Source organism: Stomoxys calcitrans, chromosome 5 (assembly GCF_963082655.1).
Source record: "Stomoxys calcitrans chromosome 5, idStoCalc2.1, whole genome shotgun sequence".
NCBI classification, from domain to species: domain Eukaryota; kingdom Metazoa; phylum Arthropoda; class Insecta; order Diptera; family Muscidae; genus Stomoxys; species Stomoxys calcitrans.
In genome coordinates, this window is record NC_081556.1 from 152,762,802 (window position 1) to 152,780,298 (window position 17,497).

Below are 17,497 nucleotides of genomic sequence, written 5' to 3' on the forward strand. Positions count from 1 at the left end.
AGATTCTTTTTTTGTCCATAAGCAGGTTAAGTTCGAAGATGGGCTATATCGGACCATATCTTGATATAGCCCCCATATAGACCGATCAGCCGATTTAGGGTCTTAGGCCCATAAAAACCCCATTTATTATCCAATTTTGCTGAAATTTGGGACAATGAGTTGAGTTAGGTCCTTCGACATCCTTCGTTAATTTGGCCCAGATCGGTTCAGATTTGGATGTAGCTGCCATATAGACCGATCCTCCGATTTAGGGTCTTAGGCCCAAAAAACCCATGTTTATTATCCGCTTTTGCTGAAATTTGGGACAGTGAGTTGTGCTAGGCCCTTCGACATCCTTCGTCAATTTGGCTCAGATCGGTTCAGATTTGCATGTAGCTGCCATATAGACCGATCCTCCGATTTGGGGTCTTAGGCCCAAAAAACCCATATTTATTATCCCCTTTTGCTGAAATTTGGGACGATGAGTTGTGCTAGGCCCTTCGACATCCTTCGTCAATTTGGCTCAGATCGGTCCAGATTTGGATATAGCTGCCATATAGACCGTTCCTCCGATTTAGGGTCTTCGGCCCATAGGAGCCACATTAATTATCCGATTTTACTGAAATTTGGAGCAGTGAGTTGTATTAGGCCCTTCGGTATCTTTCTTCAATTCTGCCCTGATCGGCTCAGTTTTGGATATAGCTGCCATATAGACCGATCCTTCGATTTAGGGTCTTAGGCCCATAAAAGCCACATTTATTATCCGATTTTGCTGAAATTCGGGTCAGTGAGTTGTGTTAGGCCCCTCGACATCCTTCGTCAGTTTGGCCCAGATCGGTCCAGATTTGGATATAGCTGCTATAGAGACCGATTCTTTAATTTGGTTCTTAGGCACATAAGAGCCACATTTACTATCAGATTTTCCTGAAATTTGGGACAGTGAGTTGTCTTAGGCCCTGCGGCATCTTTCTTCAATTTGACCCTGATCGGTTCAGATTTGAACATAGCTGCCATATAGACCGATTTCTCGATTTAAGGTTTTGGGCCTATAAAGGCCCAAAACTTTGATGTCGCCGAAATTTGGGACAGTGGGTTAAGTTAAGCCCCTTGACATACTTCTGCAATATGGCGCAGATCGGTTCAGATTTGGATATAGCTGCCATATAGACCGATCTCTCGATTTGAGGTTTTGGGCCCATAAAAGGAGCATTTATTGTGCGATTTCGCCGGAATTTGGGACAGTGCTTTTCCACATTTTTTTACTATTATTTAAAAAATTAGTTATGTGAGTAAATGTTTTCCCCATCTGGGGTACGTTTTTAAGCACAAAATGTACCTCTCCAATATGCGGTTAATCTTTACCATAACTGTTACCACTTGACACTGTTTAAATTACCAATATAATCTGTCACTATCTCTATGCCGCAACAGTTTATGTGAGCCGGCTATTTCTTTATGCACAGCCACAAAGCCGTTCCAAAACAAAGTCTAAACAAAAATTATTCAAAAACAATGCCACTGCTATCGTCTTATAGGGCAGACGGGTTGATGAGCAGTGTTGGAGCATCGCCCCAGAATGTAACGGTGATTGGATAGTGTCCAAGTTAACAAAAAGGCAAAGCAACTTGGCTAGTGGGACCACTAGACACGACTGGTTTCGTTTGGCTTATCATTCAACTGGTTTCATGGTGAAATGGAGTGGGTGAGAGAGTGAGATGCTTGTAAATGTCTGTTCAGTAGTCGGAGAAACAACCCAACCGAGAGCCGCCATGCTAGCCAGACGCTCGACCTTTCTAATTTGCTATAAATATAAGAAAAGAATGTGGACAAAAGCTTAGTCGGGTGTTGGGATTTTAGGATAACAAAAGCCAATTTGGATCTATGCCACCAACAATGAGAACACTTTTGGCTCTTGTGCTATGGGGACTGCTACTCATATGGCGGCAAAGAACCGAAGCAGCAGGTAAAGTCACTTTCTCATCTACCATGGAGTTTTAGAGACAATTTATTGCTCTTTTCAGCCACTACAAATGGCGAACTGTTAACGTTTTATCCCATATCTGCGATGCAATACTCCTCCCTAATAAATCTCATGCACCAACAGCAACCAGCCATTCCTGAACGTAGTGTAACGCAAGAGGGCCATGGTTCGCTGGCCCAGTGGAGCAAGGCATTGCCCAGTGGTTGGAATGATATGTTCGACTTGAGTCGTTACAATGGCGGAGCTGGCATGAACTATGGTGGCGGCGTTAAAGGATATCCGCTGTGTGTTCTGAAAGCAAATGCCACACAGGTGCGACGAAAACGTGGCAGTCGCCAATATAACTTCGGCTATGCCGGATTGGCTCCCAAAGTTATGTACAACACAGTGCCCCTTTATCGGCAGTATGAACCATTTGCGGTTTCTCCCACAGCGGAGGTGCCAGCCGGAAAATCAGTTGGAAATGCTGAGGTTAATTGTGTTATGGTTTTGCGTCATGATCCAAAAATCACCGCTGCCGCCGCAGAGCAGCAACCACAAATGTTTGTACCACCTCATGGTTATACATACCCCTCATCTTTGTTTGGTGCTAACTCCCCTTATGGGAGTTATACACCAGCACCGGCAGCTAGCTCAGCAGTTCCTGCGGCTAGTGTTAGGCAGGCCCACCCCCAAACGGTTGGAATAGTGAATCCATACTCCCAACGCATATACCAGGACATGTTGAATAACTACTATCAACAGCTGGGCAGGTTGTATGCGGCCAATGCGGTGGCCAATGGTAGACCCAATTTACCAGCTGCAGGTCGAGGCTATCTTCAATTAGAAAGAGTCAATGAGGCAGATGATAACAGTTATGAAGATGACGATGAATATGATGAAGTTGATAATGGTCAACAAGATGATGATGGTGATGAGGAAGAAGAAAGTGACTATAATGCCGCAAATGACGATGATTATGAAGACAATGTTATCTATGACGATGCAAATGAAAATGATGCAAGTGATGAAAGCAAAGAAAATGACCAAAAATTTGAAAAAGGCAGTACGGGAAGTGAAAAGTCCATTTTAGACAATTTGCCCAACGATGACAAAAGTGCCGATGAGAATGAAGCAGAAGAAGAACAAGAAGAACAGGATAAGCTGAGTGAAGATTAGTTCAAGTGCTTTATTGTGATCTTTTATTTTTAAGAAAAACCAATAGTTTTAAATTTTTATTTATATAAAACAATTTAAATTATTTTTTTTTTTTCTTTTTAATTAGATCGCACAACAAGCAGATTGTGCTGCGGATTAATATCCGCACCCTCTTTTCAACCTTACCTAACCTAATGTAAGGTTGCATAGTGAGCTCGTGGATGTTAGGAATAACCTGTAAAAACGTGCTAAGTTCCGGGGCCGGGCCGAATCCTATAACCTCCACCATGGATCGCATTTATCAAGTTCTTTGCCCGATATCTCTTTATAGGCAACCAAACGATAATGGATAAGAATTGCTATGCTATTGGAGCTATGCCAAGTTTTGAACCGATTTGGGGTCACACTTGGTTTGGCTGCTGCAGACCAAAGTGGAAGTCATTGTGCTAAATTTCATCCAAATCGGATAAAAATTGCGCCCTCTAACGGCTCAAGGAGACAACATCCAGGATCGGTTTATATGGGAGCTATATCAAGTTACGGACTTAATAGAACCAAATTTAGCACATTGTGCAAAATGTCAGCCAATTCGGATGAGAATTACGCCCTCAGAGGCTCTAGAAGTATAATCGGGAAATCGGTTTATATGGGAGCTGTATCAGATTCTGAACCAATTTAGAACATACTTAAACAAGTAAAAAGGAGTTAAGTTCGTCCGGGCCGAACTTTGGATAGCCAACACCTCGGGTATATATGTAAACTCCATATCGTCACAATCCGTTGAAACTTTGATTTCTTAAGGACCCAAATTTTGTAGAAAAAAATATTGGTCTTTTTGGCAGATATATCCAATTATTAACCGATCTGAACCATGTCAAGGTCGAACATCGTGAGGCTCAGAAAAACTCACTGTTTCAAATTTTATCGCAATCGGGTAATAAATAAAGCTTTTATGGGCTTCAGACCCCTAATCGGCAGATCGGTCTATATGGCAGCTATATCTAAATATTGTCCGATCTGAACCATATGTAGGTCAGATGTCGAGAAGCTTAAACTCACCCACGGTTTTAAATTTCAGACAAATCGGGTTATAAATAAAGCTGTTATGGCCTTCAGACCCTTCATCGGGAGATCGGTCTATATGGCAGCTATATATAAATATAGTCCGATCTGAACCATATGTAGGTCAGATGTCGAGAAGCTTAAACTCACCCACGGTTTAAAATTTCAGACAAATCGGGTTTTAAATGAAGCTTATATGGCCTTCAGACCATTTATCGGGACATCGGTCTATATGGCGGCTATATCGAAATATGGACCGATCTAATCCATACTTTGGTTAGATGTCGGGAGGCCTGAAACTATTCACTGTTTCAAATTTCAGCAAAATCGGATGAAAAATAAAGGTTTTGTGGGCATTGGACCCTTTATCGGAAAATCGGGCTATATAGCAGCTATATCCAAATATGGTCCGATTTGGCCCGTTCAAGAACTTAACCAGCATGCATCAAAAGGAGGTATCTGTGCCAAATTTCACCTCATTATCTACATTTTTTGAAGGCTGTAGAGTGAATACAGCAGACGGACAGACAGACCGACAAATGGATAGACGGACAGACACACGGACATCGGTAAATCGTTTTAGAATTTTACGACGATCCGAAATATATATACTTTGTAGGGTCGGAAATTGATATTTCAATGTGTTGCAAACGGAATGACTAAACGCATATACCCCCTATCCTAGGGTAGTGGGTATTAAAAGTTGTTGAAAGTCATTCCGCAGCGATATTTGCAAAATTTCAGCCAAATCAGTTAATAATTGCGCCCTCTAGAGGCTCAAGAAGTCAAGATCCAGGATCAGTTTATATGGCAGCCAGGGACGTCGCCGGGGGGATAACTTTTTCAAAGACAAAATCTCAATAAAATATTCTCTCGAGAGAAAACATCAACGAATTTTTCTCTGGAGACTAAATGTGTCTCTGGCCGGTGCCCCCGAATTTATTTATCTAAAGAGAAAATTGCAAAGAAATTTTAAGAATAATCAAATATTCCCTAGAGATTTGTTTTTTAAATTTTCTCTCAAATTTAAAAAAAAAATAAATGTCTGTAATATAAAACCAGGCAAAAGCGTGCTATGTTCGGCCGGGCCGAATCTTTTATACCCTCCACCATGGATGGATAGCATTTATCGAGTTATTTTTCCGGCATCTCTTCTTAGGCAGAACAAGAAGCAAAATAGAGGGATCGATTTATATGGGATCTGTATCAGGCTGTAGACCGATTCAGACCATAATAAACACATATGTTGATGGTCATGAGAGGATCAGTCGTACAAAATTTCAGGCAAATCGGATAACAATTGCGCCTTCTAGAGGCTCAAGAAGTCTAGATCGCAGATCGATTTATATGCCAGCTATATCAGGTTATGAATCGATTTGAACCTTATTTGACACAGTTGTAAGTAAGAATAAAATACGTCTTGCAAAATTTCAGCCAAATCGGATAGGAATTGCGCCATCTAGAGGCTCAAGAAGTCTAGATTGCAGATCGGTTTATATGGCAGCTATATCAGGTTATTGACCGATTTGAACCTAATTTAGCACAGTTGTTGGAAGTCACAGCAAAACACGTCGTGCATAATTTAATTTCAATCGGATAAGAATTGCGCCCTCTAGAGGCTCAAGAAGTCAAGACCCAAGATCGGTTTATATGGCAGCTATTTTAAAACATGGACCCATTTGAACCGTACTTGGCACAGTTGTTGGATATCATAACAAAACATGTCGCGTAAAATTTTATACAAATCGGATAAATATTGCTCCCTCTAGAGGCTTAAGAAGTCAAGACCCAAGATCGGTTTATATGACAGCTATAACAGGTTATCAACCGATTTGAACCATACTTTGTTGTTGTTGGATATTATAACAAAATACGTCGTTATGAACCGATTTGAGCCTTATTTGAAACAGTTGTTGAAAGTCATAACAAAACACGTCATGCAAATTTTCATTCCAATCGGATAAGAATTGCGCCCTCTAGAGGTTCAAGAAATCAAAACCCACGATCAGTTTATATGGCAGCTATTAAATCATGGACCGATATGGCCCATTTACAATCCCAACCGACCTGCACTAATAAGAAACATTTGTAAAAAAAGAATGTTAGCGTGCTTTTGACAGACAGACGGACGGACATGGCTAGATCGACATAAAATGTCACGACGATCAAGAATATATATACTTTATGTTGTCTCAGATGAATATTTCGTGTAATTACAAGCAGAATGACGTAATTAGTATTCCCCCCCTTCCTATGGTGGTGGGTATAAAAATGTTTAATCATCCATTTTGGCATCCCTACTTGAGCAATACTTACACATGCCTAAAAGTATGCCTCATAATACATCTTTTTAAATTAAAACGCATTTATTTAAAATTTTTCTAAACCATAAATGTTTATTTGTTTTATTATTTCTTTTTCTGGTATTTTTTAATGTTGTTGTTTCTTGTTTGTGGGGGTTTCTTCTTATGAATCTCATTATTGGGTTTCTGTTATAGTTTCATACATGGTATTATTAATGTTTGTGGTTGTGTTGTGTTGTATGGTTGTTGGAGGGGGGGCGTTATTTCTAAATGTTGCTGTATTCATTTTAAGATTCTCAATCTTTTTCATTTCACTTTTTTGAACTTAAACATAAATTTGTAATTATATATCTTCTTTTTATTGTGTGTTTTTGTTTCCTTTATTAAATCGGGTAGATTATGTCGGTTGTTTTGGGGGAGATTCTTCTTCTTCGTTCTGCTGCTGCCTTATGCACCTAGATTTATGCTCATATTATCTTTACTCTCATAAATGTATGCAAATATTTTGTTTTTCTTTATTCATAATTTATCATTCTCGATTTTATTATAAGTGGTAGAGTACTATGATTTTTTCATATTTTGTTTTTTGTTTTTCTTTTTTAATATAAATTTTTAATGGTATTTTCTTGTTATTATTATAATTATTCATATTAATTTGCTACAATTTAATTTTAGTATGTGTGTTGGTGTATGGGATTTATATTTTGTTTTTATTTTTCTTATTAATTTTGTGTCATGTTTTAAATGTGTGTGTGTCTGTGATTATATCTATAATTATATCATGTTTTTATATGATTAAATGTTTAAGTTTTTTTTCTCTTACTACTATACGCGAAATTAATCATCTAATGGTTAATTGGGGGTAAAACTGAAATGTTATTTCATTATACAAATTTATCCAATAAAATCTATTTACAGTAATCATATTAATTTAATTTTTATAATAACAACAACCATCTACGGGTGACATAATGTATTTTTACATGAATATTTATAAAGATCAAAGATCCTTGTTTTTTATCCCTGGTTAGGGATTTATAATTTTATCATCTTGTCATCATCAGCATTATTGGTTATAAATCGAATTTCATATAGGTGTGGGTGTGTGTGTGTGAGTGTGTGTGTGTAGGTATGCGGAAAAATGAGAATATTAGGGCTATGAATTGCTGCTGCTATTTTATCCTTGACATGCTGACAGTTTTGCTTTGTCATATTTATCAGGGAAACATATTGAAATTGTTTATGGAATTCATAAATTATTTTCGTTTGTTGTATTCTTTGTGTTGTTGCCTTTTAATTTCCCCCTTTGTTTATGTTGCACATTGATTTTAATTAGCTGTTACTGTCACATGTTGCACATTTTATATGCAGATTTTTGTTTTTGTATTATTATATAAAATATTATTTACAGCTTTTCTATAAATGTTGAAAAACAAATTAATTTTCATGTGTCAAAACCATGGAATAGGCTGCGTTGGATTGCTGGCATTGGAAACGCATTCAACAATCTGGTGGTTTTAGTTACGAAATGTTTAAAACTGGTTTTGTTCAAAACTATTTCTTAAATACCTACTTTGCATTTTTTTTATTGTGTGCTTTCCAACCATGTTGTCTGCCATTAACAACTCTCTCCACCACAGCCTTCTCTGGCAACAGCCCTTCAGTGTACTTACTTCCAAATTAACTAGAAGGAAATGTCCAAAACTTAACTAAGAAAATCTGATGAACTTAAGCGCAAAAAACTCTCCAGAGAGTATCGCATTTAATCTCAACTCGTCTCATCTTGTCTCATCTGTATTCATTGTATTTTACATCAATTATGATCCGCTAGAGTAATTCATTTTCTACATAATTTACAAGATTTCAGCCGCTCAACGCGTATGGCTGTGTTAGTGTTGCCAAGAACCTGACACATACGCTCATAGTTAACAGTACCAAAGAAGCACAGTGGTTTAAGGTTTAAAATATTGGTCTTAAAAAACCCCTCTTGGCCTTAGGCCTGACGAAAACAAGACATTTTGTGGTAATAAAATGATTTTCGCTCCCAAAAATACAGGCTAATTGATGTTGGAAAGTTGTGGGACTTCAGGTGATATTGCGCGGTTTTTCGATATAAAGGGTGATTTTTATGAGTTACGCATTTCAGTGGGGCAGCACTGATTGATAATTGTATCCTAACATCATCTGGGAAATTGAAAAATATGCAGTATACTCTGCCATTTCTTCATAGAAACGCAGCAGAGACTGAAAAACCGTCATAACCAGACACGGTATGATATGCCATATGAGTAAAAACCTTATAACTACAAGTTATTGGTTAATTGTATATAACAAAATAATGACCTTTTAAATAGCTAAAAATAAACCGATCTGAACCATATACGATACGGATGTCGGAAAGCCTAACATAAGCCACTGTGTCAAATTTCAGTGAAATTGGATTATAAATGCACTTTTAATGAGGCCAAACCTTTAAAGCGAGATATCGGTCTATTGTATATGTCATCTATATCCAAATCTGGACCGATTTGGGGAAAGTTTCAGAAAAATATCGAAGAACCTAACACTACCCACTGTCCAAAATTTCGACGAAATCGGGCAATTAATGCGCCTTTTATGAGCCTAAAACCTTAAATCGAGAGATCGGTCTATATAGCAGCTATATCCAAATCTTTATCGATCTGTGCCAAATTGAAGAAAAATGTCGAAGGGTTTAACCTAACTCACTGTCCCAAATTTCGGCAAAATCGGGCAAACCTTAAATCGAAAGATCGGTCTATATGGCAGCTATATCCAAATCTGAACCGATCTGGTCCAAATTGTAAAACGATTTCGAAGGGCCTAACTTAACTCACTGTCTCAAATTTTAACAAAATCCGATAATAAATGTGGGGTTTATGGGCCCAAAACCTTAAATCGGCAGATCGGTCTATATGGGGGCTATATCAAGATATAGTTCGATATAGCCCATTTTCAAACTTAACCGGCTTAAGGACAAAAGAAGAATCTGTGCAAAATTTTTGCTCAATATCTCTATTTTTAAAGGCTGTAGCGTGATTTCAATAGACAGACGGCCGGACATGGCTAGATTGTCTTAGATTCTTACGCTGATCAAGAATATATATACCTTATAGGGTTGAAATTTGCAGACATTTTTTAGAAGATCTGCAATGAATAGCAATTTCCATCGACTTATGGTCTATATTGGACTTTGACTTTTCCATTGGAAGGGAAAACTTTTCCATCGTTATTCAATTCAAAATTTACTGAGGATCAGTACTCCTCTCCTCTCCTCTCCTCTCCTCTCCTCTCCTCTCCTCTCCTCTCCTCTCCTCTCCTCTCCTCTCCTCTCCTCTCCTCTCCTCTCCTCTCCTCTCCTCTCCTCTCCTCTCCTCTCCTCTCCTCTCCTCTCCTCTCCTCTCCTCTCCTCTCCTCTCCTCTCCTCTCCTCTCCTCTCCTCTCCTCTCCTCTCCTCTCCTCTCCTCTCCTCTCCTCTCCTCTCCTCTCCTCTCCTCTCCTCTCCTCTCCTCTCCTCTCCTCTCCTCTCCTCTCCTCTCCTCTCCTCTCCTCTCCTCTCCTCTCCTCTCCTCTCCTCTCCTCTCCTCTCCTCTCCTCTCCTCTCCTCTCCTCTCCTCTCCTCTCCTCTCCTCTCCTCTCCTCTCCTCTCCTCTCCTCTCCTCTCCTCTCCTCTCCTCTCCTCTCCTCTCCTCTCCTCTCCTCTCCTCTCCTCTCCTCTCCTCTCCTCTCCTCTCCTCTCCTCTCCTCTCCTCTCCTCTCCTCTCCTCGCACTGGACCGCGCTGGGATTAACCCCTTAAACTCTAACATACGTACGCCCAAGCTTGAATCGGTCTTACACGTGATATAGCTCCCACATAAGTCGATCTCCCGAATGCACTTCATCAGCCCCTAGAAGATCCTGTTCTTATCTGATTTGTTTTCAATTTTGTATTTTGTTCCAAATACGGTCTGAATCGGTCCGTACCCCATAAAGCTCCTTTATAAACCGATATCCTGATTTTACTTCTTACCGATTTAGTTGAAATTTCAATGATGTGGAAATTGGGGCTATAGTCGCCGCACTAGACCGCGAGGTGATTCACCCCTTAATCACCTAATGGACAAATAATAAGCTTTATGGCAGGAATTTTAATGCGAACCTGGTGTGGTCAGAAGGTGAGTGACCAAAGGAACCGATTCTATAGAACCTCATGATTAATGAAATCCTGATGGATCTCGGTTGGCGGCACGAGGCAAATTTCTGTCGACGATCAGCGAGATAATGGAAGGGTCACTGAGGAGATTGTCGCTATGGGCTACCAGAAATGGGTTGAGGACCAACACTGGGAAGACGTAGTTGGTGCTATACGTCCTTGGGCGGGGTCACCCTGCGGCTGTCGATGGAGGCGAAGTACCTAGGTACGGTCCTCGATTCGAAACTGTTCTGGAAGAGGAACACCGAGGAAAGAAGCAGTAAGGCACTGCAGGAGGATGTTCGGTAGGAAGTGCGGGGTGACTCACAGAATGATTTATTGGATGTATACGGCCATCGTGAGACCAGTACTGGCCTATGGAGCACTGGTATGGTGGAATGCCATGGGGAAGAGGACGCGTGCGTGTGAGGGATCTCAGCGCCCCTGTGATCCGCACCACAGGCTGGATATGTAGCCCATTAGAGCCTATATTTGGAACTGCGCCGCCAGGTCGCGCTTATTCTGAGGGAGCTCGGTATGCTGAAGGAGAATGATGGCGGCCACCACTATATTTGGAACTGCGCCGCCAGGGTCGCGCTAAGGCTGAGGGAGCTCAGCATGCTGAAGGAGAATGATAGCGGCCACATTTCGATTCTGGGTGTTATGGATACGAAGAGTAGACTGAGGAGGATCTCCGACTACCTGGCACCCGTGCCGACATTCGCGATTCGTTTTCCTGAGAGGGACGAATGAAGGGCGGATGGTGATGAATGAAACCTCGATCTACACAGATAGCTCCAAGATGGAGCCAAGAACTGGATTTTGGGTTTACTCTGATGCACTCAATATCAGTATGTCTCTGAGACTGCCCGACGAGTGTACGGTCTTTCAGGCAGAGGTCTGTGCCATTGCAGAGGCCGCAAGCGAAATTCTGGTAAGGGGCTTAACGCCCTCGAAACTCAGAATTTATGTGGACGGTAGTGCGTTGCTCAAGGCCTTGGGGTCGAGGATGGTGAGGTAGAGATGCGTGGCGGATTGTTTGAAATCTCCGATTAGCCTCCGGGCCCAAGATGTGACGCTGACATGGGTTCCTGGGCATGAGGGAATTCCAGGAAATGAGAGGGCACACGGTCTTGGCTACGTGCCATTTGTCGAGTTACGTAACACAGTAGAAGGGATGGCCAGGGCGTCGTCGGTAAAGAGGTGGGACTCGATAGATGGTTGTCGGACTGCAACGGCGCTGTGGCTGGTCATCGATCGGAGGAGGACGAGGGAGTTGTTGGCGTTCGATAAGAGGTCGATGAGTACTTTGCCAGGGGTCATAACCGGACACTGTGGCATGGGGCCGTGTTTTTGCACTTGCTGTGTTTTTGTCCGTAAGCTCTCCTTTCTGGTGAGCCGTTTCTCCTGTGATCTGAGTGAACTTGCAAACGTACCTCTGGTATGTCTCCTGTGGTTTGTTGAGGGAACAGGATGGTTCCGACGGGGGATGCCACAAGCTCCGGTGTAGATAGATCCCTGCTTGCGCTTCTTGCGTAGGCACGGGCGGTTCTTCACCCCCGCTCGTATTCGCCATTCCTCTTGTCTTTTTCTTTTATTCGTGTATAACCTCTAGTACGTGGTCTCACATTTTCTTTCTCTTCCCTTTCTCTCACTAGTGTACCCAATGGCTGAAACTGGCCTCAGAGTAAACTCAACTTTGGTAGGCAACCCATTCAACCTAACCTAGTTGAAATTTTGCACATGGTCTCCAACCTGGAGCTGGCTTTAGAATGGTGGCATAGCTCAGATGTTCACACTACGACAAATAATTGCTTCATCCCATGTGCGACAAGTTAGGGGAAATCTAACAGGCTGGGATTGTAAAAAAGCATAACAACAGCTTTTTCTTTACCCCACACTGGACCACCAATATAGTCTGGATGGGATAAAATTTCGATATATTACTTAAAAATTATCATCTTGAAATTCCACAAAATGCGAGCTGTTTTGGCCATGCATAAGAGATGATCGTATTGGGTTGGCCCTAAAAACATGTTGAAAATAGGCCTTATATTAAAGCTCCATTTTGTTCAAATAGGCCTGCGCAAAGGTTATGGTTTTCTTGGTGGCACCTAATATTTAGCCTTCAAGTAATTGGTCCGATATATAAATGGAAGAAACTTTTTGTACCTTTCCAAATGCTTAGGTTGTGTTCATATAGCCCGGGTCGGCTTATATGCACGTTTGGGGTGGGATGGACTTGCAAGGACATTTTTCAAATTTTGGATTTCACATTTGTAAGCTACTCCCAAAGGTGTTTCATTTAAATACCATGTTCTTCGCGAGAGTCCTTCCAGAGTTAAAAAATTACTTTGTTAACCCTCATATCTAAAACTAGGCTTCTTTTTTCAACCACTGTACCACTTTGGATCATAACTTTTTCTTGTCGGGCTGGCTGTTTTTTAACTGCTGTGATACTTTCCGCAAATTAATTACCTTAACTTTTAGCTAAACTTAGTTTATCTTACTTAACATATTTTATATGAATTATTTCTACTCGTCTTAAGTATTTCGGATTCCAACTCCAGCACACTTGCACTCCAAGAGTCAGTCGCCAAAAGCACACTCACACACACACACACACACACACACACACACACCTACTGACACACACCAAAGTTTCTTTGAAGAATTGTAAGGAAGAAGGGAATCAAAAACTGTTGCCTTACTTGCATGGCAAAGTTTTCTTACAACTATTGTTGCAGGGATATTTTACATACGAAAGAATCCTCTCATGGTGTTCTACACGAAATCCTTTCCGTTCTTTATTACCTACAATTTTGTCTTAACTGCTTGGCTCTGGCAACTTTATGGAGCTCCTTTTTTCTTAGTCGCTTGTTCAATGTGCTTTATTATTACGATTTTCCCTGTTGGCGTTGACTTGTTGGTTAGTTGGATGGGGTTTTGCCTAGCACAAGCAAGTAATAGGGAATCTTTTGTGTTTTCATGGGGTTTTTCATCTATGCTTTGTTGCTGTTGTTGTTGTCGTCGTCGTCGTCGTCGTTTTTAGCAAAAATGTTACTATGTTAAAGATCACCCGCCCTTGGTAGCCCGTTGGTAAAATTAGACGAAAAAGAAAAATCAAATTTTATAAAAAAAACACCCCTCCTATAACACCAAGGCCTTTAAGGAGCCAGTAGAGGTGGTGCCAGGCAAGGAAGTGTTGAGAAGTGGAGGAATATTAAGGTTAGACTCGTGCCTCTGCTGTTGTTGCTGCGGTTGCCTGGGTAGCAGCTAGTTTTACAACAAAACTACGTGCATCATCAACATCGTCATCATCGTCTCAGTTTATAGCTGCAACAGCAGTCCGTTGTTTTTATTGTTGCGGCAATGTTTAGTCTTTCATCTAAGGACACAAGTATTGCAGGCCAACGGCAGGTTGTTGGAATAGGTCGTCGTCGTGGTTATGATATCTGCAATAGTATCCACTGCTGCTGGGTGCTTCACTTCAGCAGAGGATCTTACAGTGCGGGAATTCGGTTTTGGTATCGCTGCCCCTGCTGCTGATGGTGCTGATGATGCCGATAGTACCTCTTTAGATTGCATTACTTTGGCCACACCAGGTTTTCGTTTTTTATGTTGCTGCTGCTGCTGCTGCTCTGTGGTGCTGATGCTGGTGCTAGAGGTGGTTGTAGCTCTGGCTCCTGCTGTTGTTGATGATGGTGCCAACATTAAGGTTCTGGCCATTGTTGTGGTTGCCGTGGCGCTAGCTGTTGTTGTTGTTGTTGTTGTACACATCAAATGTTGTAAACAACATGTTAAAATGGTAAATAACATGCAACATATACTGAAATAGAAATTGCTGCTGTGCATTCTGCTTGAATTGTGTTGCATGGCTGCCGGATGTTCACCTGCAAAGAAAACATTAAAAAAAGGGAGAATAAAACGCATTTAGAAAGCTTTACGTTTATGGCTTATATTGTAGCAATTAGTTTTGTTGGTTTGCTTTAACGGCTATGGTTTCTTTAAATGCAGCAGCAAAAGAAATCTTGAAAGTCATAACTTGAGCAATTTATTCCATGGTGATACTTAGCGATAATAGGGTGGGAATGAGATTGGGGCTGGTATGATCTATTTTTTAAGCAAATTGAATAGTTTAAGAAGTAAGAAAGCCTTAAATACCCCATATCGCTGCCCCAAGTACCTTGGACATACATTATAATCAGATATAAACAAGTAAAAAGTCATTGAGTTCGGCCAGGCCGAACTTTGGACACACACCACCTCGGGTGCATATGAAAACCCCCTACCCCCTCCATCTGGAGAAAATTGGATAACTTATGCACAAAAATTCGGCACGGATATTGAGTGGTCTAATAAATATAAGTATCTGTTGAATTTTGTATTTCAAATTTAAGCGAAATCGGATAAAAAAATAAAGCTTTAATGGGCCTCAGACCCTTCATCGGCAGATCGCTATATATGAAGCTATATCTAAATATTGTCCGATCTGAACCATATTTGGGACGGACGTCGGGAGGCCTAAAACTATCAACTTTTTAAAATTTCAGCGAAACCGGTTAAAATATAAAGCCTTAAGGGCTTTAGAACCTTAATCTGGAAATCGGTCTATATGGCATCTATATCTAAATATAGTCCGATCTGAACCATATAATGGTCCTATAATGGGAGGCGTAAAACTGCCCTCTGTTCCAAATTTCAGCGAAATCGGTTAAAAAATAAAACTTTTATGGGATTCAGACCCTTTATCTGGAGATCGGTCTATATGGCAGCTAGTTCTAAATATAGTCCGATTTGTACCATACTTAGATCGGATGTTGAGTGGCTTAAAACTGCGCAGAGTTCCAAATTTCAGCGAAATCGGATAAAAAATAAAGCTTTTATGGACTTCAGACCCTTTATTGGGAGATCAGTCTATATGGCAGCTATATCTAAATATAGCCCGATCTTAACCATATTTGGTTCAGATATTAGAAGGGCTGAAATAACCCACTGTATTAAATTTCAGCGCAATCGGGTATTGAATAAAGCGTTTATGGCCTTCAGACCCTTTATCGGGAGATCAGTCTATATGGTAGCTATATCTAAATATAGTCCGATCTGAACCATATTTAGACCAGTTGTCGGGAAGCCTTAAACCATTCACTGTTTCAGCAAAATCGGATGAAAAATTAAGTTTTTATGGGCATTAAACCTTTATCGGAAAATTGGTCTATATGGTAGCTATATCTAAATATGGTTCGATCTGAACCAAATTTTTGTCAGATATCGGGAGGCTTGAAATAACCCACTGTTTCAAATTTCAGTGAAATCAGCTAATAAATAAAGCTTTTAAGGCCTTCAGACCTCTGTAGGGAGATCGGTCTATATGGTAGTTATATCTAAATATAGTCCGATCTGTAACATATTTGGGTCAGTTATCGGGAAGCCTTAAACTACTCACTGTTTCAAATTTCAGCGAAATCGGGTAATAATTAAAGCTTTTATGGTCTTCAGACCATTTATCGGGAGATCGGTCTATATGGTAGCTATATCTAAATATAGTCTGATCTGAACCATATTTAGGTCAGATGTCAGGAGGCTTGAAATAGCCCACATTTTAGAATTTTAGCGAAATCCGCTAATAAATAAAGATTTTATGGGCTTCAGACCCTTTACCGGGAGATCGGTCTATATGGCCGCTATATCTAAATATGAACCGATCTAATCCATATTTAGATCAGATACCGGGAGGCTTAAAATAGCTCACTGTTGCAAATTTCAGCGAAATCGGATAATAAATAAAACTTCTATGGTCTTCAGACCCTTTATCGGGGGATCGGTCTATATGGTAGCTATATCTAAATATAGTTCGATCAGAACCATATTTGGGTCCGTCGTCGGGAAGCCTTGAACTACTCACTGTTTCAAATTTCATCGAAATCGGATGGTCTTCAGACCATTTATCGGGAGATCGGTCTATATGGCAGCTATATCTAAATATAGTCCGATCTGAACCATAGTTGGGTCAGTTGTTGGGAAGCCCTAAAATCCTCACAGTTTCAAATTTCAGCAAAATCGTATGAAAAATTAATTTTTTATGGCCTTCAGACCCTTTATCGGAAAATCGGTCTATATAGCAGCTATATTCAAATATGATCCAATTTGGACCGTTCAAGAACTTAACCAGCGTGCATCAAAAAGACGTATCTGTGCCAAATTTCAGCTCAATATCTCAATTTTTGAAGGCTCTAGAGCGATTACAACAGACAGACGGACAGACACACGGACATCGTTAGTTCGTCTTAGAATTTTACGACGATCCGAAATATATATATACTTTGTAGGGTCGGAAATTGATATTTCGATGTGTTTTAAACGGAATGACTAAATGAATATACCCCCTATCTTACGGTGGTGGCACGCTTACTTTTGAAGGAGGAAAGCTAGGTGCTTGAAATTTTGTACAAATGCTTTTTATTAGTGTAGGTCGGTTGGGACTGTAAATGGGCTATAGCGGTCCATGTTTTGATATAGCTGCCATATAAACCGATCGTTGGTGTTGACTTCGTGAGCCGTTAGAGGGCACAATTCTTATCCGATTTGACTGAAATTTTGCAAGAGATGTTTTGTTTTGGGTTGCAACAATTGTGCTGAGTATGGTTCAAATCGGTATATAACCTGATATAGCTGCCATCTAAACCTATCTGGGGTCTTGACTTCTTGAGCCACCAGAGGGCACAATTCTTATCTGATTTGGCTGAAATTTTGCATGAGGTGTTTTGTTATGACTTCCAACAACTGTATTAAGAATAGTTCAAATCGGTCTATAACCTGATATGGGTGCCATATAAACCGATTT

General features: G+C 40.5%; 1 protein-coding gene across 2 annotated transcripts in view; it reads right to left on the minus strand.

The window, feature by feature from the left end:
- Positions 1-12,692: 12,692 nt before the first annotated feature.
- Positions 12,693-17,497, minus strand: part of LOC106081170 (uncharacterized) — a 522,321-nt gene continuing 517,516 nt past the window's right edge. For both annotated transcript variants that reach the window (XM_059368620.1, XM_059368619.1), the window contains one exon: positions 12,693-14,546. In XM_059368620.1, coding sequence (XP_059224603.1) covers positions 14,038-14,546 — 509 coding nt within the window. In that variant the 3' untranslated portion in view covers positions 12,693-14,037. The remainder of the gene's footprint in view (positions 14,547-17,497) is intronic.